General features: G+C 49.2%; 1 protein-coding gene across 4 annotated transcripts in view; it reads left to right on the top strand.

The window, feature by feature from the left end:
* LOC146799865 (cystathionine beta-synthase-like protein) overlaps positions 1-26055 on the top strand; it is a 307153-nt gene extending 281098 nt beyond the window's left edge. For all 4 annotated transcript variants that reach the window (XM_085620762.1, XM_085620761.1, XM_085620759.1 and 1 more), the window contains exons 15-16: positions 9950-10034; positions 23814-26055. In XM_085620762.1, coding sequence (XP_085476888.1) covers positions 9950-10034; positions 23814-23947 — 219 coding nt within the window. In that variant the 3' untranslated portion in view covers positions 23948-26055. The remainder of the gene's footprint in view (positions 1-9949; positions 10035-23813) is intronic.
* Positions 26056-26438: the final 383 nt, after the last annotated feature.

The following is a 26438-nucleotide window of genomic DNA, read 5'->3' as shown; positions in this document are numbered from 1 at the left end:
CGATTCCGATGACCTCATCACTCCAGGGCAGCGTGTGAGTACCACCCCCCCTGCCCCTGCCCCATCCAAAAAGACAGTGGTCAAGACTCCGCCAGCTGGGCCCAGTCGCGACCTGAAATCCTCTTCAGAAGCCCCGCCCTCGGGCCCGGCTCCGAAGACATCTAAGCCTGTAGGTGGCTCGGGCTCGAGCAAACCTCATGTGATTGTGCCTTTAACACCCTCGGCACCGAAAAACCCACTGTCGGCACCGAAACAGGCTTCGAGACCGAAATCTCCTTCGGCACTGAAACGTTCCTCGGCACCGAAGTCTCCACCGGCGCCGAAACGTTCTTCGACATCGATGCCTAAAAGTCCCTCGGCACCGAAACATACATCGGCACCGAAACATACATCGGCACCGAAAACTCCATCGGCTCCGAAAAATCCATCGGAACTGAAACATTCTTCGGCACCGAAAACATCATCGGCACCGAAAACTACGTCCACACCAAAAACAGCTCATAAAGACCCGAAGCGGGCGTCGCCGCCACCACCTTCGGAGCCAGATGAACTTTTTCGACCAGATCCTACTCAAAAGCGGATCTACATCAATCCTAACACTGGACATGTGACTGCCATCCCATATAAAAAACGGAAGCTGGACACTACACCTCCCCCAGCTCCCATACGGAAAAAGGACTGTGCCACTTCACCACTTCGTCCTTCTTCTCCTGTTTTACCTTCTAACCCGTCCCCCCCTCCTCCTCCTGTTTCTCCTTTACCTTTACCTTTACCACCTCCCTATCATTCACCTCCTCCACAGGATGATAATGATGACTTAGGGGGAGGGGCGGACCCTGATTTATTTAATGATCCTGTTGATCCAACCGACCCGTTTACCTTTCCAGACACAGCACCGGTAGATGACTGGTCTTATCCAATGCCTGACATGCCTGACCCCACTACCTACCCCTCCAAGCCCTCCCCTCCTGATGACCACCTAGGGTTTGGCCAACTAATAAATAGGGCAGCAACGTTCCATGGTGTCACTATGCACACGGACCCCCTTGAGGAGGATTTTCTCCTCGATACCTTTGAGCAGTCACAAAAAACTGTTCATATACTTCCCATGATTAAAGGGGTTATAAAGCATGCCACTGACGTCTTTAAAGACCCTGTTCGAGCGAGGGTTCTCAACCCCCGCATCGAAAAAAAGTACCGACCAGCCCCGCAGGACCCTGCATACATTAAAGCCCAGCTCCCTTTAGACTCCTTGGTCGTATCAAATGCCAGGAAGCGCGTTAACTCACAGACAACTGGAGAAACGCCCCCCCCAGACAAGGAGTCTAAGCTTTTAGAGGCCTCAGGCAAACGAGTCGCCGCACAGGCGGCGAACCACTGGCGTATTGCCAATACCCAGGCCCTGTTAGCTCGGTATGACAGGGCACATTATGACCAACTTGAGGACCTTATGCAACATCTGCCTGAACCCTTTAAGTCCCAGGCCACTGACCTCATTCAAGAAGGCAAATTAATATCTAATGCCTCCATTAAATGCGCCTTAGATGCAGCAGACACTGCTTCTAGGGCGGTCAATACTAGCGTCTTACTCAGACGACATGCCTGGCTCCGTATTTCCGGTTTTAAACCGGAGGTTCAAACCGCAATTCTGGCTCAACCTTTCAACCAAGAGCAGTTATTTGGCCCTGCAGTAGATACTGCATTAGAAAAAATGAAGAAGGATAATGAAACTGCCAAGTCTATGGGAGCACTGCAGTCTCCTCAAAACCGGGGTTCCTTTCGTCGCTCCTTTTATAGAGGAGGCTCCAAAAACACATCAACTGAGACCACGTCCACCTTTAAAAATTCTGGACAAACATCCCCTAACAGAGGTTATTTCCGGGGAGGTTATAGGGGAAACAATAACAAAGGCCAAGGGCGGGGCAATAACAACAACACCCGCACCTCCCCAGCCACCAAACAGTGACTTGCCACCACTCCCCCCGGACCATTCCACTCCGGTCGGGGGGCGACTCCAACAATTCCTACCTGTCTGGACTTCCATCACCACAGACAGATGGGTAAGACAAATTATCCAGTCTGGCTACTGCCTCGAACTCATACAATCCCCCCCAAAGATACCACCCAAACAACGCCCAATGTCCTCACATCATCTCTCTCTCCTCAAACAAGAAGTTCAATCCCTGTTACAAAAACATGCGATAGAACCAGTCCCCCTTCAACATCAGGGAAAAGGGGTATATTCTCTATACTTCCTCATTCCCAAGAAGGACAAAACACTAAGGCCCATACTGGACCTCAGACTACTAAACCAGTATATACATTCGGATCATTTTCATATGACCACTCTCCAACAAGTCCTCCCACTCCTACAACAGGGAGACTTCCTTGCCACATTAGACCTCAAGGACGCATACTTTCACATCCCTATGCATCCCGCTCACAGAAAATATCTACGATTTGTGGTAGATGGGCAACACTATCAATTTACAGTTCTCCCATTCGGAGTAACAACAGCACCCAGAGTGTTCACCAAGTGCTTAGCAGTCGTGGCAGCGCATCTCAGAAGACAACAGATCCATGTCTTCCCCTATCTGGACGATTGGCTCATAAAAGCCAATACATACCAAAAATGCGTTCTCCACACTCATCGCACGATTCAAACTCTCCACGATTTGGGATTCACTATCAACTACCCCAAATCCCACCTACAACCCTCCCACTTACATCAGTATCTAGGAGCAACCATAGATACATCCAAGGCCATTGCTTATCTCAGCACTGCCAGGATAGCCAGTATACAAAATCTCATCTCTCAGTTTCAAACTCATCCATCTCTTCCAGCAAGAGTGTTCATGCAACTCCTAGGCATGATGGCGTCATGCATCTCCATAGTCCCACACGCACGACTTCAAATGCGTCCCTTACAGGAATGTTTAGCACAACAGTGGAACCAAGCTCACGGACAACTTACCGATCTGGTGTTGGTGGACAGTCGCTCACTTCGCTCACTCAAATGGTGGAACACCATCAACCTGTCCAAAGGGCGACCGTTCTTAGAGCCTCTTCCACAAGTTGTGCTAACTACCGACGCATCTCTCACGGGGTGGGGAGCCCACCTCCTTCACCATACCACTCAGGGCAGATGGACCAGTCAACAAAAACTGCTCCACATCAACCACCTGGAACTCTTAGCAGTGTTCCTAGCACTAAAATCCTTTCAAGTTCACCTAAAGAACAAAACTGTCCTCATACGCACAGACAACATGACGACAATGTATTACATACAGAAACAGGGAGGGACACACTCTCCCCAACTGTCCCAACTGGCACAGCAAATCTGGAGATGGGCAATTCCCCAAAACATCTATCTGTTAGCAGAACATCTCCCAGGGATCCACAATCAAGTGGCCGACCTCCTAAGTCGCCACACACAGCAGATCCACGAATGGGAACTACACCCCAAGGTTCTACTCCCCTTCTTCCAAAAGTGGGGACAACCAGACATAGACCTGTTCGCCACTCCCGAAAACACAAAATGCCCAACCTTCGCCGCCAGGTTTCCACACCCACAGTCCAAGGGCAATGCCCTATGGATGAACTGGTCAGGCAGATTTGCGTACGCCTTTCCGCCTCTCCCACTAGTTCCATTTGTGGTACGCAAACTGAAACAACAGTCACTAACACTAATACTAGTGGCTCCCACTTGGGCACGTCAACCGTGGTTCACCACGCTTCTAGAACTATCCTTAGTTCCACATCAAAGGCTACGCCTCTCCCCGGATCTATTAACCCAGAACCATGGAGAAATCAGACACCCAGATCCTCAAACACTGAACCTAGCGATCTGGCTCCTAAGGTCTTAGAGTTCGGTTACCTCAATCTCCCTCCAGACTGTATGAATATCATAAAGGAAGCCAGACGCCCTACTACTAGAGCGTGTTATGCCGCTAAATGGAAACGATTTGCCATCTACTGCGCTAATAATGACATACATCCATTGGACGCTTCCATCCAAAACATCATTTGCTATCTACTACACTTGCAAAGATGCAATCTAGCGTATTCCTCTATACGTTTACACCTAGCAGCCTTGGCAGCCTACTTGCAAAATAGGCAACACCTGTCCCTTTTTAAGGTACCTGCCATCAAAGCGTTTATGGAAGGTCTCAAAAGAATCCTTCCCCCAAGATTGCCACCTGCACCAGTGTGGAATCTCAATGTGGTTCTAACAAGACTCATGGGTCCCCCATTTGAACCTATGCACAAATGTGAATTACAATTCCTAACATGGAAGGTAGCTTTCCTTATCGCAATCACTTCCCTACGCAGAGTAAGTGAAATACAAGCCCTTACACTAGAGGAACCTTTCTTACAACTACACCGTAACAAAGTGGTTCTTAGGACAAACCCTAAATTTCTTCCAAAAGTGATTTCCCCTTTCCACCTTAACCAATCAGTAGAGCTACCGGTCTTTTTCCCAAACCCAGACTCCGTAGCTGAAAGGGCCCTACATACCTTAGATGTCAAAAGAGCTTTGCTTTATTACATCGACAGGACAAAACCCTTTCGAAAGACAAAACAACTCTTTGTTGCTTTCGCACCACCACATAAAGGCAACCCAATCTCCAAATCAGGTATAGCCCGGTGGATAGTTAAATGCATCCAAATATGCTACCTCAAGGCTAAACGTACACTTACAGTTCCCCCAAGGGCGCACTCCACCCGTAAAATAGGGGCTTCTATGGCCTTCTTAGGTAACATTCCCTTAGAAGACATTTGCAAGGCAGCCACGTGGTCTACCACGCATACCTTCACTAAACACTATTGTGTTGATGTGCAGGCCAAACAACAGGCCTCCGTGGGCCAGGCTGTCCTAAAAACTTTATTTCAAGCTGCTGCAACGGATACAGGCGACCACCGCTAAGGGGAAGCACTGCTGTATAATCTATCCTCAGTGTGTGATCTGCAGCTCATATGCCTCGAACGGAATATGCTACTTACCAGTATGCATCTGTTCTTGGCATGTAGAGCTGCAGAGTCACACACGCCCGCCCGCCTCCCCGGGACCTGTATCTGTTCCAGCATCCGTCTTACTTAGACATTACACATGGACATCCTTTCTTTCATTTCTATACACTCCATCTTTTCCCATCATGGCGAAAAACAATCTGACGATGGAGTGGATGCCCATGCGCACTGTTGTCCAGGGGAGGAGTCACCAACCTCGTGACCAAAGGCTTCTTCCGAAGACAACAACAACCTGCAATCATCCGAGCCCAACACCAGATGGCGATCTTATCCTCAGTGTGTGACTCTGCAGCTCTACATGCCAAGAACAGATGCATACTGGTAAGTAGCATATTCCTTCCTGTAAAGCCTGTAAAAAGAGTACAAACAGAGACAGCTATTTCACGGGACAGAACAGGAAAAAGAAAAAAACTATCAACAAATTTATAACATGCACCAGTGAATTTTGCGTCTCCGTCTTAGAATGTCCCTGTGGCCTAAGATACGTAGGGAGCACAAAACTGCAATTAAAATTGCAAGTATTACAACACATGAGGGCAGTTACAAATATGGATCTCAATTACCCGGTCGCAAGACACTTTCAAGGAAAACATCAGGGGAATGCAGATCTCATTAGTTTTTATGGTATTGACAGAATTCCACCACACCCTAGAGGAGGGGACCGAGAGAAACTTCTGCGCATTACTGAATCAAAATATATCCTAGATCTAAATACCAAAATCCCATATGGCATGAATTATGGGGAGGAATTAGCAACTCATATTGGCCATAGATAATTCCATCTACTGTTTCCACCTTCCTATTTTCCTGTATGGTGGCTCAGCTTCTGCTGTATCACATTTTTATGCCAGAGTCGATTTCAATGGTGACCTTTTATGGGTTCAGGCTATGGGGTCCATGAGGAAGTTTCCAGTAAACGACCCTTCACCTTGGCCATCCACACTAGAAGTAGTGTAGCAATGGTTTAATGCTATAATTTCCTGCATTTAATTTTACCCTCAGTCACTATTCTCCTCGTCTCTTTTTTTCTGAATGTAATTATCATTACAATTCATTACACCTTTTTTCACTCTATTTATTAATTTTCACATTTTTACACCGTTAATTCACACATAAAAAAATTTCTCATTTACAACAGCAACATACCTTTGCCCTTTTGTGACTAAGGAGTTATGTTGATGGTTTATGCATATAACAGAAATGTTTTGTTGCAGTACATGATTACGAATGTATTATTATCTTTTGATGATATTTCTATTTTGAATATTTATGAATTTCTGTAGACAATTATCATGTACAAATTCATCTTTCAATCCAGAATTCATTTTGTCTGGTTCATGTTGAAACATCGATGATTATGATTCTTTTAATTACTAGCACTTTATATTGGGATACTTATTTGGCACTCTCGCACTTTAATGACGTACATATTCTGGGTACATTACCCTTGTCAGGATTTTGGACATATGATAAGATATTGAGCTGGTTGAGGGTACATTACCCAATATTTTGATATCTATGCGGCTCATATTACTTGACATGAATTTAGCGATGTAATTATTAGAACAGATTATGATAAAAATAATTGCGCAATAGCGCATTCGCTAGTCAAGCAATGAATTAATTTTATTTTATTTAATTAATTGTGTTCTAGAGCCATTACTTTTGCAAGCATTTCATTATTTTACAACCAGTGCACTGCATATTTCCTATGTACCGATTTTTGCATTATGTATCTTTATGCAATGATTTCAGTCTGCTTTTCCAAAGGTGCCGTTACTTTGACAGTATTTCTTCCATGTTCACAAACCATAACCCCTATTTCTATGGGGAATTGGGCACAGGTCACTTGCTTGACAAAGGCTTCGCCGAAACGCGTCGTACTGTTGTGTTTTTGAGGCAATAAATCTTTATTGAACTCGTCCCTTGGTGTGCCGCTGGCAGTTATTCTACATCTTGGATAGCAACCTTTTGGAAAACGTATTTAGCGGAACTGTGTCCGCTGCTGGCACCGGCGTCAATAGGAGGGTGAACGGCTCTTCACAGAACTTTCTGCACGATATATATATATATATATATATATATATAGATACACATACACCAATAATATAAATTAAAAACAAAAAGTGTATATATAACAGATTAAAATATTACATTTTTAAAAATCTTTTTAAAATACATTTTACACTACATTAACTAAAACAGTAGAGAAAGCACTGGATAGCGTAGGGGTGAAAATACTATTCCCACTTCAGTGAGTGCAACAGTAGGAAAAGTGTTGGATAGCGGAGGGGTAAAAATTACTATTCCCACTCCAGTGAGTGGAACAGTAGGGAAAGTGTTGGATAGCGTAGGGGTAAAAATTACTATTCCCACTCCAGAGAGTGCAACAGTAGGGAAAGCGTTGGATAGCGTAGGGGTAAAAATTACTATTCCCACTCCAGAGAGTGCAACAGTAGTAAAAGTGTTGGATCGGGTTAAAATGAACATACTTATCAATTGACTAATTATTAAAATTGAATAACCAATTAATAATTAATTGTAAATTAATTATAAAAATAATTAATATTAATAATTACTTTATTATAATTAAATTACTTACCACCTTATTCCCCTATACACCCACAACCAGCTCCTAAAAAACCCAATATAATTATCAATTAATTAACTAATAAATATTAATAACCAATTAATAATACATAAATTATAAATACAAATTTATATATACCTTTTTATAATTAAATTACTTCCCACCCTAGTCCCCTATAAACCCACAACCCGCTCCTAAAAAAAATAACACAATTAATATAATTATCTATTAATTACTTAATATTAATTAATTAATTAATTATGTAATAGTACATTAATTATAAATATTAATAAATACAAACTAATCGTTATTTTTTATAATTAAATTACTTCCCACCGTATTCTCCTATAAACCCACAACCCGCTCCTAAAGAATAACACAATTAATATAATTATGTATTAATTAATAAATATTAATTAATAACCAATAAATTAATTATAAATACATTTAAAAAAAAATACTTTATTATAATTAAATTACTTCCCACCCTATTCCCCTATAAACTCTCAATCCGCTACAGAACTAAAATACTCAAATCAATTTTTATAAAAGTAATAACTGCTAAACATTTGAAACATACATTTAAAAAAAACTACTTATTCCCAAAAATTAAATCACATACTTTTAACACACATACTAAAATACAGAACAGCAATATAAATATCGATATTATTAACAACTATATTTTTACAAACAATATTTCTTACCTTATTGTCGATATTCTGTACAATATACTTGCTGTCGATATTCTTGTACCTTGATATTTCCAACTCCATATTGTTTTAGTTCGAAATAAACAACTCGATATTCTGTCTGTACACCCGGCTTCACACAGGCCCGCGCTCGTGTTACAGACGAGGTTTCAACGGACTGAAGGAAGTACCCTTTGAATCTGACACAAGGGGCAGTTAAAGTGCACAAACCGCAGCCTCGGTTGAGATGCAGAAAGAGGTGCAAAGAGGCAGATATCCTGGGGTGGGACAGAAGAGGGCGACTGGCACTACAGCAGAAGATTCTTGGTTTTTATCAAAGACGTATGTGTTGGCGCATTGATAAACTGCTGATTAGTTATTTTGGCAATCAGCAGTCTGACCGTCTCTGACTGCTAGTGCAAGAGATCCCAAGCAGGACAGAACCTCTGACTAGGCTGGTGTTTATATTTGGGAGTTGGGACTTTGTATCTCTCTACACAAGAGCCCGTTACTGGTTCCCTAAATCACGAGTCGGATCTGTGTGGTGGTGTCGGAAGGGCTGCATCCTGATCTGTTTTGTAAGACCGACTGTGAAACCCCTGCCCACAGGAAGCTCGCACTCCATGCTTTGAATCTATGCCAAGCCCCTATCAAACCCTGTAATTAGAGGAGACGGACACAATCTGGCCCTCGACCCAAATCTGCGGAACCCTCTCCCCCTGTAAGTGCGAGAAGCCTCTTCACCGCTTGGCGTTCACAAGGCTTTAGAAAGATGAGTAGTCGCTGCTTGACAAGTTTCATGGCTGGTTTGGCTTTTTTATGGTGTGTAATTTACCTGCTTCGAGCATCAGTCTTCCATTTGAATTGTAATGTTGGCTGCACCAGTGCTGAGAGGTAATTAAAGGTTGGGGTCTACATTATTCAGCGATCGATGTCTTGTTCAAGACCAGGTCTGTAAGCAAACCTGCACCTAGATGACCGGGTTCCGTGCCCCTGCTGCACACTGTTGTACATACTCAACCTTTTGGGTGCTGTAGTTGCACACTACAGTGTTTGGTCATTTCCTGCCATTTCACTAGAGAGGTCTCCTGCTGACAGTGCCATCATATGCGCTCCCCATGAGACACTCTAAAGGCTAGCCTACAGCCAGTGTAGACCCATGTCACAGAGAGACCATCTCCAGCTCTACCAGGGGACAAGCACCCAGTCAGCATGGCCTCCCATCCCCCCTCAGATCCAGCCATACCACCTGGTCACATGATTTTGGGTCATGGCATGCAGGGTGCCACGGGGATAAACAGACCTATTGGAGCGGGTACAGTGCGTGCCCTGGCGCTTGAGTCGTTCGAGTCATGAAAGCCACTTTATTGTTCACTCGCCCTCTTCTTTCCCTCAGAACGCATGGACGTCATGCGCAGAATACAGAGGTCCGTGGTCTGTGTTAATTTCAGTACCAGGCTCAAGGTCACCCTTCTAAATGAGGACGCCCCCTTAGCACCCAGTGAGCCAGTGTATTGTTTGCACCACCTGCAGCCCTCTTAAATGATACGTCTCCAGGCTGGAGTTCATGATTGGGGTGCAGGGATGTTCAAAGTGTGTACTGTTATTCATTTCTGTTTTTTTGTGCTTCTTTTAGGTGCGATTGAACGACGACCTGGGCAAGCTCTCACGCATCCTGGAGACGGACCACTTTGCGCTGGTCGTGCACGAGCAGATCCAGTGTAAGCTGAAGCTTGAAGTGGATGTTGGGGTGAACTTTGTTGACTGGTGGTTGTCCTCAATGCACGGTTACACATGCAAAGAATAGAATGGAACATTCCCCAGTCTCTGCTTCAGATGATGGAGAAAAGTACAGAGGGTTGAGCATTGCAAAGACCAGTTATTGTCAACAGCTCTAAAACTCCAGCTACATTTGATGTTTAACATTTATTTCATGACCTGACATTAATTGGAAAGCCTATGCTACGTCTCCAAGTTCTGCAGAAAGTTAGGTTTATCTGAACATATCTTTTGCCAAGTTCAGCAGAAAGTTAGACTTACCAGAGCATATCTTTTGACCCAGAAAGACGAGGCAACTTTGTTTCTTTTAAATTGCTATAATCCGGTCTTCCTGTTTTGACCCGTTGTTTCTTTTAAAGCGCTATAATCTAGCGTGTGTGTGTTGACCCTTTGTTTCTTTTAAAGCTCTATAATCCGGTGTGCTTGTTTTGACACGTTGTTTCTTTTAAAGCTCTATAATCCGGCGTGCTTGTGTTAACCCTTTGTTTCTTTTAAAGCTCTATAATCCGTCGTGCTTGAGTTGATCCTTTGTTTCTTTTAAAGCGCTATAATCCGGCATGCTTGTGTTGACCCGTTGTTACTTTTTAAAGCTCTATAATCCGGCGTGCTTGAGTTGTTTCTTTTAAAGCTCTATAATCCTGTGTGCTTGTGTTGACCCGTTGTTTCTTTTAAAGCTCTATAATCCAGTGTGCTTGTGTTGACCCTTTGTTTCTGTTAAGGCTCTATAATCCGGCGATCTTGTGTTAACCCGTTGTTTCTTTTAAAGCTCTATAATCCGGTGTGCTTGTGTTAACCCATTGTTTCTTTTAAAGCTCTATAATCCGGTGTGCTTGAGTTGACCCTTTGTTTCTTTTAAAGCGCTATAATCCGGTGTGCTTGAGTTGACCCTTTGTTTCTTTTAAAGCGCTATAATCCGGCGTGCTTGTTTTGACCCGTTGTTTCTTTTAAAGCTCTATAATCCGGCAAGCTTGTGTTAACCCGTTGTTTCTTTTGAAGCTCTATAATCCGGCAAGTTTGTGTTAACCCATTGTTTCTTTTAAAGCTCTATAATCCGGTGTGCTTGAGTTGACCCTTTGTTTCTTTTAAAGCGCTATAATCCGGCATGCTTGTGTTGACCCGTTGTTACTTTTTAAAGCTCTATAATCCGGCGTGCTTGAGTTGTTTCTTTTAAAGCTCTATAATCCGGTGTGCTTGTGTTGACCCGTTGTTTCTTTTAAAGCTCTATAATCCAGTGTGCTTGTGTTGACCCTTTTTTTCTGTTAAGGCTCTATAATCCGGCGATCTTGTGTTAACCCGTTGTTTCTTTTAAAGCTCTATAATCCGGTGTGCTTGTGTTGACCTGTTGTTTCTTTTAAAGCTCTATAATCCGGTGTGCTTGAGTTGACCCTTTGTTTCTTTTAAAGCTCTATAATCCGGCGTGCTTGTGTTAACCCTTTCTTTCTTTTAAAGCTCTATAATCCATTGTACTTGAGTTGATCCTTTGTTTCTTTTAAAGCGCTATAATCCGGCATGCTTGTGTTGACCCGTTGTTACTTTTTAAAGCTCTATAATCCGGCGTGCTTGAGTTGTTTCTTTTAAAGCTCTATAGTCCGGCGTGCTTGTGTTAACCCGTTGTTTCTTTTAAAGCTCTATAATCCGGCAAGTTTGTGTTAACCCGTTGTTTCTTTTAAAGCTCTATAATCCGGCGTGCTTGAGTTGTTTCTTTTAAAGCTCTATAATCCAGTGTGCTTGTGTTGACCCGTTTCCTTTAAAGCTCTATAATCCGGCAAGTTTGTGTTAACCCGTTGTTTCTTTTAAAGCTCTATAATCCAGCAAGTTTGTGTTAGCCCGTTGTTTCTTTTAAAGCTCTATAATCCGGCGTGCTTGTGTTAACCCGTTGTTTCTTTTAAAGCTCTATAATCCAGCGTGCGTGTGTTAACCCTTTGTTTCTTTTAAAGCTCTATATTCCGGCGTGCTTGTGTTAACCCTTTGTTTCTTCGGCGTGCTTGTGTTGACCCTTTGTTTCTTTTAAAGCTCTATAATCCAGTGTGCTTGTGTTGACCCGTTTCCTTTAAAGCTCTATAATCCGGCAAGCTTGTGTTAACCCGTTGTTTCTTTTAAAGCTCTATAATCCGGCAAGTTTGTGTTAACCCGTTGTTTCTTTTAAAGCTCTATAATCCGGTGTGCTTGTGTTGACCCTTTGTTTCTTTTAAAGCTCTATATTCCGGTGTGCTTGTGTTGACCCTTTGTTCAATTCTATGGCTTCTTGGAGCTGAAGTTACTGCTTTGGCCTTTATATCATATTGGGGAGAGACCAGTGTTTAGTCTTTCTCCACGCAGTAGGTTTGATTCGTTACCTTTGTGATCCAAGGGAGAGCTGACAAAAATCTACGATGAAAACAAGCTGTGTCCCGAGCGTATTTTCGAGAAGGCATCCACAGTGTGAGTAAATAAGCGGAGTTGCGTTGGTGACTAGAGCACAGTGACCTCATTAAGTAGAAGCGGTGGCCTTTGTCGGTGAAGGGATCACTCGGTGCAATGCCTGATGGCATAACGTCTACGCATTTGACGCATCAGTGAGGAGACGATGCTGGTGTTGGGTACATTGATGGAGAGCGCCACGTTGGAGCTTTCTGAACTGTTTAGACCTTCAATAGAGGCGTGATTACTGTAAAGTCCTAAAGCGAGTGTCCGTACTCCAAGTCTTTTTGTAGACCAATTAGCCGGTTTGTCTTTCGTAAGCAGCGTGAATAAAAGGTGTTAATATTAGGCAGCGTAATGGTACGTGATTTTTTACTTTGAAAGAATACGTACGTTTTCCTGATTCCTTTTCTGGATTTCAGCTTGTTCCTATTTATCCTTTAAAGGAAGTCTCCAACAATCCCAGATATTCTGCCACTTGTTCTGGGCCTGGGTCAAGGTTGTGAAAATGTTCCTGGAATTTAAGCGAGAAGGTTTCATAGCTTTGGTCAGATTGTGCTGCAACTCTAAAGGGAGCTGAAGGCAGGTGAAATGTCTGGGATAATCTGGGGGCAAATGCGGAATTACTACAACAATCTGACCCGGAAGTATTGGTTCCCTCTGTACGTTTCTGATTTCTAGGGTACCTTCAGGTCCCCTCTTGTAATGTCCCAGACACTCCTGCCCTCCAAAGTTACTATTGCCTCAAGTATCAGTAATCCTGAGGGACAAAGGTATACCAGCATGGTTAATGGGCCATTCTTACTGAGGGCCTCCTGGGTGAACAGCATGGTAAATTGTTGTAGTTCAGCTAATAAAAAACGATGGATTTTCATCAGAGTTTCGCAAAACCGGGACATTGGACTGAAGATGCAAGGGTTAGAAAGCTCTTTGATGACTCAAAATACTTATTCGACTATTTAGGTATCGCCTGACCCAGCGCATGCGCTGGTCTGGCGAGACTTATTGAGAGGGCTCCAAAAAGTGCTACCAGGCCAGCCTAGAGCTACAGTGCATGTGCGCGCGCGCGCCGCTTTTACCGTGATTACTTTCACTTTAGCGGCCGCACGCCCGCTTTGATGTTTGATCGCGATCACTTTCACTTTCGCAGCCGCACGGCCGCTTGGCATAGTCAATAGGTCTCGCTTTTGGGACCTTATAAGTGTTTAGTTATAAGTGTTTAGTTATGCAACTGTTGTAAGGTCCCAATGGCGAGACCTATTGGCTATGCCAATGCTTGTTTTTGTAAGCAGCCCAGACATTACTTATGCTTTCAAATCAGAGCCTCTGTGAGCATCTTTTTAAATTTTTCTGAGATACTAGAATTATTGAGCCAAAGGTATGAGAATGTTTCCTACTTTTAGCTAATTTCAAAGGAACAAAGGAATGGAGAGCTACAGACACTGGATTCATAATTCATACTATACATTCCAGGATCAGCTGTTGTTTCCATGGTTACGGTGAAAGAAGACATTTGTACGGGACACCTTAGACCATGATCGATAGGAGGTCTTTTTGGTAGCACCTGATTAATTTGCACTTTTTATTTTTTTTACTGGCAAATAGCATACTTTAAAAAAAAAATATCTAAATGCGTAACTTCAAAATTGTTGCGTGTCCCACTGAAATGAAGGACAGTGTTACTGTGATTTTTTTTAAAAATTTAATTTTGAACAGATTGAGTACAAGTAACCCTACACCTTAGCACTCCTCAAACACGTTTCCACCAGTGACACTTAACGAATGTAGTCATAATGATTAGTTCTTAACATCTAACCTATAACTCAGGACTCCTAACCACCTTTACCCCAACTCTTTAATCCCTGTACCCCAAGATCCTCACTGTGTATATTCAACCCCAATCCCTACCATGCATCCTCTTGCCCTTTAACCCTTCACTGCTTTTGCGCTGCACTTACGTTCGTAAGTCTTAGGGAAGTATTCCTTTTCTAAGTGTTTATTTTTAGAATGAATCATTGGAAAGGGTTCAGACCTATAGGTTTCCAGATTGACTTGTGATTGCATGTTGGAAACCTACAACACATCATCACACACTCAAGCTTGGATTACGTTTTCCCCATTGGGATCAGGTGTGTCTGCTTCTGCATGTGAAGTTAAGGATGATTGCTTAGTAGAGCCAGCTGATAACCACCTTCTTTCCATCCATAGGGGAGGTGAGTGCTCCCTGTGAGTTCATAGGGGAGGTGAGTGCTCCCTGTGAGCCCATAGGGGAGGCGAGTGCTGCCTGTGAGCCCATAGGGGAGGCGAGTGCTGCCTGTGAGCCCGTAGGGGAGGTGAGGGCTGCCTGTGAATCCATAGGGGAGGTGGTTGCTGCCTCTGATTCTGTAGGGGAGGTGAGTGCTCCCTGTGAGCCCGTAGGGGAGGCGAGTGCTGCCTGTGAGCCCGTAGGGGAGGCGAGTGCTGCCTGTGAGCCCGTAGGGGAGGCGAGTGCTGCCTGTGAGCCCGTAGGGGAGGCGAGTGCTGCCTGTGAGTCCCTAGGGGAGGCGACTACTACCTGTGAGCCTATAGGGAAGGCAAGTGCTGCCTGTGAGTTCGTAGGGGAGGTGACTGCTGCCTGTGACTCCATAGGGGAGGTGGGTGCTGCCTCTGATCCCATAGGGGAGGTGAGTGCTGCCTCTGATCCCATAGGGGAGGTGAGTGCTGCCTGTGAGTCCATAGGGGAAGCACGTGCTGCCTGTAAGTCCCTAGGGGAGGTGACTACTACCTGTGAGTCCATAGAGAAGGCAAGTGCTGCCTGTGAGTTCATAGGGGAGGCGAGTGCTGCCTGTGAACCCGTAGGGGAGGTGAGTGCTGCCTGCTAGTCTATAGGGAAGGCGAGTGCTGCCTGTGAGTTCATAGGGGAGGCGAGTGCTGCCTGTGAGTTCATAGGGGAGGCGAGTGCTGCCTGTGAGCCCATAGGGGAGGCGAGTGCTGCCTGTGAGCCCATAGGGGAGGCGAGTGCTGCCTGTGAGCCCATAGGGGAGACGAGTGCTTCCTGTGTGCCCATAGGGGAGGCGAGTGCTGCCTGTGAGCCCATAGGGGAGGCGAGTGCTGCCTGTGAGTCCATAGTGGAGGTGAGTGCTGCCTTTGAGCCCATAAGGGAAGGCGAGTGCTGCCTGTGAGTCCATAGGGTAGGTGAGCGCCCCTTCTGATCCGATAGCTGACGTTAGTGCTGCCTTTGATCCCATAGGGGAGGTGGGTGCTGCCTCTGATCCCATAGGGGAGGTGAGTGCTGCCTCTGATCCCATAGGGGAGGCGAGTGCTGCCTCTGAGCCCATAGGGGAGGCGATTGCTGCCTGTGAGCCCATAGGGGAGGCGATTGCTGCCTGTGAGCCCATAGGGGAGGCGAGTGCTGCCTGTGAGCCCATAGGGGAGGCGAGTGCTGCCTGTGAGGCCATAGGGGAGGTGGTTGCTGCCTCTGATTCTATAGGGGAGGCGAGTGCTGCCTGTGAGTTCATAGGGGAAGCAAGTGCTGCCTGTGAGTTCATAGGGGAGGCGAGTGCTGCCTGTGAGCCCATAGGGGAGGCGAGTGCTGCCTGTGAGCCCATAGGGGAGGCGAGTGCTGCCTGTGAGTCCGTAGGGGAGAGGAGGGCTGCCTGTGAATCCATAGGGGAGGTGGTTGCTGCCTCTGATTCTATAGGGGAGGCGAGTGCTACCTGTGAGTCTGTACGGGAGGTGATTGCTGCCTGTGAATCCATAGGGGAGGTGGGTGCTGCCTCTGATCCCATAGGGGAGGTGAGTGCTGCCTGTGAGTCCATAGGGGAGGCGACTACTACCTGTGAGTCCATAGGGAAGGCGAGTGCTGCCTGTGAGTTCATAGGGGAGGCCAGTGCTGCCTGTGAGTTCATAGGGGAGGCGAGTGCTGCCTGTGAGCCCATAGGGGAAGACGAGTGCTGCCTGTGAGTCCATAGTGTAGGTGAGCGCCCCTTCTGATCCCATAGGAGAGGTTAGTGCTGCCTTTGATCCCATAGGGGAGGTGGGTGCTGCCTGTGAGCCCATAGGGGAGGCGAGTGCTGCCTGTGAGCCCATAGGGGAGGCGAGTGCTGCTTGTGAGCCCATAGGGGAGGCGAGTGCTGCCTCTGATTCTATAGGGGAGGTGAGTGCTGCCTGTGAGCCCATAGGGGAAGCAAGTGCTGCCTGTGAGTTCATAGGGGAGGCGAGTGCTGCCTGTGAACCCATAGGGGAGGCGAGTGTTGCCTGAGAGTCCATAGGGGAGGCGACTGCTGCCTGTGAGTTCATAGGGGAGGCCAGTGCTGCCTGTGAGTTCATAGGGGAGGCGAGTGCTGCCTGTGAGCCCATAGGGGAAGGCGAGTGCTGCCTGTGAGCCCGTAGGGGTGGCGAGTGCTGCCTGTGAGTTCATAGGGGAGGCGAGTGCTGCCTGTGAGCCCGTAGGGGAGGCGAGTGCTGCCTGTGAGCCCGTAGGGGAGGCGAGTGCTGCCTGTGAGCTCGTAGGGGAGGCGAGTGCTGCCTGTGGGCCCATAGGGGAGGCGAGTGCTGCCTGTGAGCCCGTAGGGGAGGTGAGGGCTGCCTGTGAGCCCGTAGGGGAGGCGAGTGCTGCCTGTGAGCTCGTAGGGGAGGCGAGTGCTGCCTGTGGGCCCATAGGGGAGGCGAGTGCTGCCTGTGAGCCCGTAGGGGAGGTGAGGGCTGCCTGTGAGCCCATAGGGAAGGCGAGTGCTGCCTGTGAGCCCGTAGGGGAGGCGAGTGCTGCCTGTGAGCCCGTAGGGGAGGCGAGTGCTGCCTGTGAGCCCGTAGGGGAGGCGAGTGCTGCCTGTGAGCTTGTAGGGGAGGCGAGTGCTGCCTGTGAGCTCGTAGGGGAGGCGAGTGCTGCCTGTGGGCCCATAGGGGAGGCGAGTGCTGCCTGTGAGCCCATAGGGGAGGCGAGTGCTGCCTGTGAGCCCGTAGGGGAGGTGAGGGCTGCCTGTGAATCCATAGGGGAGGTGGTTGCTTCCTCTGATTCTGTAGGGGAGGTGAGTGCTCCCTGTGAGCCCGTAAGGGAGGCGAATGCTGCCTGTGAGCCCGTAGGGGAGGTGAGTGCTGCCTGTGAGCCCGTAGGAGAAACTAGTGCTGCCTGTGAGTCCCTAGAGGAGGCGACTACTACCTGTGAGCCTATAGGGAAGGCAAGTGCTGCCTGTGACTCCATAGGGGAGGTGGGTGCTGCCTCTGATCCCATAGGGGAGGTGAGTGCTGCCTGTGAGTCCATAGGGGAAGCACGTGCTGCCAGTGAGTTCATAGGGGAGGCGAGTGCTGCCTGTGAGTTCATAGGGGAGGCGAGTGCTGCCTGTGAGCCCATAGGGGAGGCGAGTGCTGCCTGTGAGCCCATAGGGGAGGCGAGTGCTGCCTGTGAGCCCATAGGGGAGGCGAGTGCTGCCTGTGAGCCCATAGGGGAGGCGAATGCTGCCTGTGAGCCCATAGGGGAGGCGAGTGCTGCCTGTGAGCCCATAGGGGAGGCGAGTGCTGCCTGTGAGTCCATAGGGGAGGCGAGTGCTGCCTGTGAGCCCATAGGGGAGGCGAGTGCTGCCTGTGAGTCCATAGGGGAAGCGAGTGCTGCCTGTGAGTTCATAGGGGAGGTGAGTGCTGCCTGTGAACCCATAGGGGAGGCGAGTGCTGCCTGTGAACCCATAGGGGAGGCGAGTGCTGCCTGTGAGCCCATAGGGGAGGCGAGTGCTGCCTGTGAGCCCATAGGGGTGGCGAGTGCTGCCTGTGAGCCCATAGGGGAGGCGAGTGCTGCCTGTGAGTCCTTAGGGGAGAGGAGGGCTGCCTGTGAATCCATAGGGGAGGTGGTTGCTGCCTCTGATTCTATAGGGGAGGCGAGTGCTACCTGTGAGTCTGTACGGGAGGTGATTGCTGCCTGTGAATCCATAGGGGAGGTGGGTGCTGCCTCTGATCCCATAGGGGAGGTGAGTGCTGCCTGTGAGTCCATAGGGGAGGTGAGTGCTGCCTGTGAGTCCATAGGGGAGGCGACTACTACCTGTGAGTCCATAGGGAAGGCGAGTGCTGCCTGTGAGTTCATAGGGGAGGCCAGTGCTGCCTGTGAGTTCATAGGGGAGGCGAGTGCTGCCTGTGAGCCCATAGGGGAAGGCGAGTGCTGCCTGTGAGTCCATAGTGTAGGTGAGCGCCCCTTCTGATCCCATAGGAGAGGTTAGTGCTGCCTTTGATCCCATAGGGGAGGTGGGTGCTGCCTCTGATCCCATAGGGAAGGTGAGTGCTGCCTGTGAGCTCATAGGGGAGGCGAGTGCTGCCTGTGAGCCCATAGGGGAGGCGAGTGCTGCTTGTGAGCCCATAGGGGAGGCGAGTGCTGCCTCTGATTCTATAGGGGAGGCGAGTGCTGCCTCTGATTCTATAGGGGAGGTGAGTGCTGCCTGTGAGCCCATGAGGGAAGCAAGTGCTGCCTGTGAGTTCATAGGGGAGGCGAGTGCTGCCTGTGAACCCATAGGGGAGGCGAGTGTTGCCTGAGAGTCCATAGGGGAGGCGACTGCTGCCTGTGAGTTCATAGGGGAGGCCAGTGAATGAATGAATGAGGAGTTTCTTGTATCGCGCGTACTTAGCCCAGTGGGCGTCAAGGCGCCTAGATTAAATACAGCAACATAAGACCCTACTTAGTCCTATTTAATCATGAGTAGGCCTTCTTAAAGAAATACGTTTTTAGAGCCTTTTTGAAAGAGTCGATGGAAGGGAGAGTTTTTATCTCCATGGGGAGGGAGTTCCACAATTGCGGAGCGACGACGGAAAAGGCTCTGGCTCCCCATCTGACAAATTTGATGCGGGGGACAGCTAGTTGACAGAGTCCCGCAGAGCGCAGGTTTCTTGAGGGGACATAGCGCGAGAGAAGAGAGCCAATGGCACTGGCAGGACCATCCATCAATGCTCTGTGGGTGAGACAGAGGATTTTGAAGGCGATTCTGTGCTGTACCGGAAGCCAATGAAGCTCTTTCCTGGCTAAGGTGGCAGAGGAGGCTTTGGGGAGATTCAAAACAAAGCGTGCTGCAGAGTTCTGAAGAGTCTGCAAACGGTGGATCAGCCCTTTGTTGACTTCCATATAGAGGGAGTTGCAGTAATCCAGTCTCGAACCCACCAGGGCGACTGCAACCTGTTTACGCGCCTGGGGGGAAAGGTACCCACGGATTTTGTTGAGTACCCGGATCACACCACAGCAGGTAGCAACGGTCCTGTTGACTTGCAGGGACATAGAGAGTGAGGTGTCAAATATCACTCCCAGATTTCTGGCAGATAGGGAGGGGGTGGGGCAGATGCCAAGAGAAGAGGGCCACCACTCGCTCGACCACAGATTCTGGTTCTTCCCAAATATCAACACCTCGGTTTTTTCACCATTCAGCTTCAGGGAATTTATAGTCATCCAGTCTGCCACATACTGCATGCAAACCCTGAAGCTGGCGGCAGATGTGCTAACCGAGGTGTGAGCAAGAGAGACCATAATCTGCGTGTCGTCTGCATAGGATACCACCTCCATCCCCTGAGATTTAATAAGTCTTGCAAGGGGGGCCACATAGATGTTAAAAAGGGTCGGACTTAAGGCCGACCCTTGTGGCACCCCAGTGCTGCCTGTGAGTTCATAGGGGAGGCGAGTGCTGCCTGTGAGCCCATAGGGGAAGGCGAGTGCTGCCTGTGAGCCCGTAGGGGTGGTGAGTGCTGCCTGTGAGTTCATAGGGGAGGCGAGTGCTGCCTGTGAGCCCGTAGGGGAGGCGAGTGCTGCCTGTGAGCCCGTAAGGGAGGCGAGTGCTGCCTGTGAGCCCGTAGGGGAGGCGAGTGCTGCCTGTGAGCTCGTAGGGGAGGCGAGTGCTGCCTGTGAGTCCATAGTGTAGGTGAGCGCCCCTTCTGATCCCATAGGAGAGGTTAGTGCTGCCTTTGATCCCATAGGGGAGGTGGGTGCTGCCTCTGATACCATAGGGAAGGTGAGTGCTGCCTGTTAGCCCATAGGGGAGGCGAGTGCTGCCTGTGAGCCCATAGGGGAGGCGAGTGCTGCTTGTGAGCCCATAGGGGAGGCGAGTGCTGCCTCTGATTCTATAGGGGAGGCGAGTGCTGCCTGTGAGCCCATAGGGGAGGCGAGTGCTGCCTGTGAGTCCATAGGGGAAGCAAGTGCTGCCTGTGAGTTCATAGGGGAGGTGAGTGCTGCCTGTGAACCCATAGGGGAGGCGAGTGCTGCCTGTGAGCCCATAGGGGAGGCGAGTGCTGCCTGTGAGCCCATAGGGGTGGCGAGTGCTGCCTGTGAGCCCGTAGGGGAGGCGAGTGCTGCCTGTGAGCCCATAGGGGAGGCGAGTGCTGCCTGTGAGTCCTTAGGGGAGAGGAGGGCTGCCTGTGAATCCATAGGGGAGGTGGTTGCTGCCTCTGATTCTATAGGGGAGGCGAGTGCTACCTGTGAGTCTGTACGGGAGGTGATTGCTGCCTGTGAATCCATAGGGGAGGTGGGTGCTGCCTCTGATCCCATAGGGGAGGTGAGTGCTGCCTGTGAGTCCATAGGGGAGGTGAGTGCTGCCTGTGAGTCCATAGGGGAGGCGACTACTACCTGTGAGTCCATAGGGAAGGCGAGTGCTGCCTGTGAGTTCATAGGGGAGGCCAGTGCTGCCTGTGAGTTCATAGGGGAGGCGAGTGCTGCCTGTGAGCCCATAGGGGAAGGCGAGTGCTGCCTGTGAGTCCATAGTGTAGGTGAGCGCCCCTTCTGATCCCATAGGAGAGGTTAGTGCTGCCTTTGATCCCATAGGGGAGGTGGGTGCTGCCTCTGATCCCATAGGGAAGGTGAGTGCTGCCTGTTAGCCCATAGGGGAGGCGAGTGCTGCCTGTGAGCCCATAGGGGAGGCGAGTGCTGCTTGTGAGCCCATAGGGGAGGCGAGTGCTGCCTCTGATTCTATAGGGGAGGCGAGTGCTGCCTGTGAGCCCATAGGGGAAGCAAGTGCTGCCTGTGAGTTCATAGGGGAGGCGAGTGCTGCCTGTGAACCCATAGGGGAGGCGAGTGTTGCCTGAGAGTCCATAGGGGAGGCGACTGCTGCCTGTGAGCTCATAGAGGAGGCGAGTGCTGCCTGTGAGTCCACAGGGGAGGCGAGTGCTGCCTGTGAGTCCACAGGGGAGGCGAGTGCTGCCTGTGAGTCCATAGAGGAGGCGAGTGCTGCCTGTGAGTCCACAGGGGAGGCGAGTGCTGCCTGTGAGTCCACAGGGGAGGCGAGTGCTGCCTGTGAGTCCACAGGGGAGGCGAGTGCTGCCTGTGAGTCCACAGGGGAGGCGAGTGCTGCCAGTGAACCCATAGGGGAGGCGAGTGCTGCCTGTGAGCCCATAGGGGAGGCGAGTGCTGCCTGTGAGTTCATAGGGGAGGTGAGGGCTGCCTGTGAATCCATAGGGGAGGTGGTTGCTGCCTCTGATTCTATAGGGGAGGCGAGTGCTACCTGTGAGTCTGTCCGGGAGGGGATTGCTGCCTGTGAATCCATAGGGGATGTGGGTGCTGCCTCTGATCCCATAGGGGGGGGTGAGTGCTGCCACTGAGTCCATAGGGGAGGTGACTACTACCTGTGAGCCCATAGGGAAGGCAAGTGCTGCCTGTGAGTCCGTAAGGGAGGTTATTGCTGCCTGTGAATCCATAGGGGAGGTGGGTGCTGCCTCTGATCCCATAGGGGAGGTGAGTGCTGCCTGTTGAATCCATAGGGGAGGTGGGTGCTTCCTCTAATCCAATAGGGGAGGTGAGTGCTGGCTGTGAGTCTCCAGGGGAGGCAAGTGCTGCCTGTGAACCCGTAGGGGAGGTGAGTGCTGCCTGCGAGTCCATAGTGAAGGCGAGTGCTGCCTGTAAGTTCATAGGGGAGGCGAGTGCTGCCTGTGAGCCCATAGGGGAGGCAAGTGCTGCCTGTGAGCCAATAGGGTTGGTTGGTGCTGCCTCTGATCCCATAGGGGAGGTGGGTGCTACCTCTGATCCCATGGGGGAGGTGAGTGCTGTCTCTGATCCCATAGGGGAGGTGAGTGCTCTCTGTGAGTCTGTCGGGGAGGTGAGTGCTCTCTGTGAGTCTGTCGGGGAGGTGAGTGCTCCCTGTGAGTCTGTAGGGGAGGTGAGTGCTCCCTGTGAGTCTGTAGGGGAGGTGAGTGCTCCCTGTGAGTCTGTAGGGGAGGTGAGTGCTCCCTGTGAGTCCATAGGGGAGGCGAGTGCTGCCTGCCTGTGAGTCCATAGGGGAGGCTAGTGCTGCCTGTTAGTCCATAGGGGAATTGACTGCAGCTTGGGAGTCCATAGGGGAGGTGAGTACGGCCTGTGCGTCCATAGGGGAGGTGAGTGCTCCCTGTGCGTCCATAGGGGAGGTGAGGGCTGCCTGTGAGTCCATAGTGAAGGTGAGTGCTGTCTGTGAGTCCATATGGGAGGTGTGTGCTGCCTGTGAGCCCATAGTGGAGGTGTGTGCTGCCTGTGAGTCCATAGTGGAGGTGTGTGCTGCCTGGGAGTCCACAGTGGAGGTGTGTGCTGCCTGTGAGTCCACAGGGGAGGTGAGTGCTGCCTTTGAGTCCATAGTGGAGGTAAGTGCTGCCTGTGAGTCCATAGTGGAGGTGAGTGCTGCTTGTGAATCTACAAGCCAATAAGCTGCACACCGTTGGATGATGGCAAGTGAGAAGTGAATGGAAGAAGCATTGGTGGGTAGGTTGAGATGAGGACGTTGATGGGCAATGTGAGGAGCTTGACAGCTAGCAGGAGTACCCCGGTGGTCTTTTAACAGTGGGAGACTATAGGAGGTTTGAGGGGCAGGCTTCAGAAGACCCTTCTCGACTGGAACCATGGGAGGCTGTAACAATCCAGCGTCTCCTTTTATGAATAGCATTGAAAGCTTAGTGTTCTGTCACAATTGAATCTGACAAGACTGCACACACAACACTGTAGAGTTTGTGTGAGGTCACGGAGTCTGCCATCGCTCTGTGTGCTCAGGATTAAGGTTACAATGATAATCTACTGTTATAAGGTACATCAGATTAAATGGTTTGTGTGAGGTGGATTCTGGCACTACCAATGATTCTCAGTGTTGATTGGCTCAGTGAGGGCTCACATGTATCTGACATCATCATTATTGGATGGCTTGTGTGGGATGAGAGAGGTTATGGCATCAGAATTGATGCCCAGTCACTGGAGTGGAGTGCGACATCACGACGAGCGCACCTCCATCTTCTCCAGTCACTGAGGGATGCTCTTTTGGGGGCGACTTAGGCAGGAAGTCACTGTTGTGCTACATTTTGTCATTCCTCGCTTAGTGATGTCACAGGGTCTGTTCGTTTGGAATCTTGAGCTTTCTTCCTATTCTTTCTCCTTGCAGACCACAGTGACGGCGCTTCCAATCAGAAGCAGATGGTATTTGGTGTCGTGACGGCCATTGATCTACTCAACTTTGTGACTGCGCGGGAGCAAAACAAAAAGCTGCGGGAGAGATGGCCGTCCGTTTCTGCATAAGATGGCGGCAAGAGTCAAAGTGGCAGCCGGAAGGACGCCCCAGGCAGGAGCTGCACTGTGCACCGCCAGGAGGATGCTCTCCCGTTCGTCCTTCGTCCATTTCATTTCTCTGTAGAGTCTGTTACGAACCTGTGCGTTTCCTAGAAGCATCTCTTAATCTGGACTGTTACAAATCAACATTTGCGAAGATGTGATGGCACAGACCTTGAGTGGTCCGGTTACCGTCCGTCTCTTGCTGGTGAAGGTGGCTGCTCTGGTGTACATCTGGAGGAAAGCAAGTGATTTTGGGATTATTGTGTTCTATTGTCAACTGCATCCATTTGGAAAGTGTAAAGATCACCATCGGACCTCTGGGCATTCTGGCTGAAGAGTTCCTGGGGCTCTGCATGTCTCGTACTTTTGCTGTAGGAATCCGACAGAGGTTGCTTACAAGAGGTAGAACACGTGTTCATGTCTAACATGACTGTGGCCTCTGAGTCTTAACTGGTGTCTGATTTTAACCTTAACTGTAATCGCTCCCAGCCTCTGGCACTTGGCTGGGCTTAACTAGAACTACAACAGAGGGTCTGCAAGCCTTGGCATACAGGTTTAGCTGTCTCCAAGGAGACAATCCAACAGTAAATTAAAATAAATTTTAAATAGTTTGTTATAAGTGGTCTGAGAGGCCTCTTCTGCTAATGTTCAACTTAACCCGCTGCTGATTTTTTTTTCTGTTTACTTTCTGGCTCTCCCCTGCCATGAGGCCTTTTCTCTTCCCCTGAGGATGCCTGGCCCTGGCTCTCACCCTTCTATGAAGCTTCCCTTCCCTTTTGACTTTCATAATTTCTTCTTGCTCTTGGGCTCCCACCTTTTTTCTGCTCTCTGCCACTTTACTTCCCATAAGGTCCACTTCTTCTGGTCTTCTTGTGGGCCCCTTCTCAGATTCTTGCTCAAGTCTTCTCTCATTTCCCTTTGGTTGTCACATTCCTGAGGAAGACATTCATTTTTCTTCCTCTTCCGCTGTTCTCCCTACCCAGAGACCTCTGCTTCTTCTGTCTGACTTGCTCTGCACCTCAGCCTTTCCTTAAACTTACCCTGTTATCTCTGTTTCTGACTCTGGCTTCTTGTCCTCCGGCTGTCGCATGCAAAGCTTTTGAGCATTTTACCCTTTCCTTTTTTTCCCCGGCTCATTTTCCAATGAAGCTTTTCTTTATCCCCTCTGGTTGATTCCTACTCACCTGAAATTTCCCTTTCTTCATAACAGCTACACTGTCCTGAGGCCTTTCCCTCCATCTCCTGCGGCACCTGTGTCTTCCTCTAGCTCCTACCATGACTTCATTTCTTTCATGTTCACCCTGACAACTGACCTTCCTGCTGCTCCTGTTTTCACCTCCTTCCCTCCCCCAGCGCCTCTCTCCCTGATCCGAGGATTTTAAACTCCCAAATGCCTCTTGCTCCACTCTGAAGCCTTTTGCTTTTGTCCTCTCGCTTTACATCTCTGGCTCTTTTTCTTTACATCTTTGACTCTCTGGTGTGAGTTCTTCCTCCTTCCACCTCAAACCTCTGACTCTCATTGTACCCTATAAGGCCCATCGCTGTACTATTCTGACTGGTGCCATGCCCTTCTTTCCTCCTCCTGTGGTGTTGGACGTGTGCTTCCCTCATGTGCTCTTGCCTGAGCGGCATTGCTCTAGACCCATGTCCTACAACAAGCATTGGCACTTGTGGCTGCAACGTGGCCTCAGGCTGCCGATGTGCTGAATGTAATCCTGCTCTCAGGGGTGTTTTGTTATTTAATTGTCCTGTGGTCCCACCTCTGACATCCTGCTGCGCTTGAGGTCTTCTGACTATCTTGAATGTAAGCATGACTGAGCTCTCACTTCCCTTCTGTACTTGAAGGTGGGTGGGTGCGTAGAAGCACCTGCACCCTGTTTGTTTTTTTTATTTCCTCTTGGCGGGTGTCTTTAAGGGTGACTGGCATGATGCAGACCTGACGGTGTCTGTGTTCACCGTAGAATGAAGGGAAGTAATAAGTGACAAGCCTTTGCATAGATTTGTGTGATTGCCATTGCATTTCTTGTCGCGTGGAATCATTCTTGGTGATAAAGGTAAATAAACTTCCAAACTGGTCTCTTTGTGTGACTGAGTTATCTGGGATTAGCCTAGCGAAGGATCACGGCTGCATTAGTCCGGTCCTGGACCTCCGATCTTTGACTCAGTGATCCACCTAACTTTGGTGCCTCTGAGTCATTTCCCCTAAACCCTGAGTCTTGGGCCTCTGGAACAGACGGTCCTCCTCTATCCGAAAGCCTGGTCCCATCATTGGTCCCTCACAGTGTGTACAAAAGCACTTCGAACAGGAGGCAGCAGATGCCAGTTACAGTGAGGAGGTATCTATTGTATGATGCTCCATAGAGCAGGCCCCTCACCAGGCAGTGGTGGCATTTAATGAGACCGCACCCCTGCCATCTCCTGCATTCGCTGTGTATCACCCACCTCTCTGATCACCCAG

The sequence above is a fragment of the Triturus cristatus genome, chromosome 8, assembly GCF_964204655.1.
Source record: "Triturus cristatus chromosome 8, aTriCri1.1, whole genome shotgun sequence".
NCBI lineage: Eukaryota > Metazoa > Chordata > Amphibia > Caudata > Salamandridae > Triturus > Triturus cristatus.
Note: the sequence above shows the minus strand (reverse complement) of the source record. Positions and strands in the feature narration are given on the sequence as shown.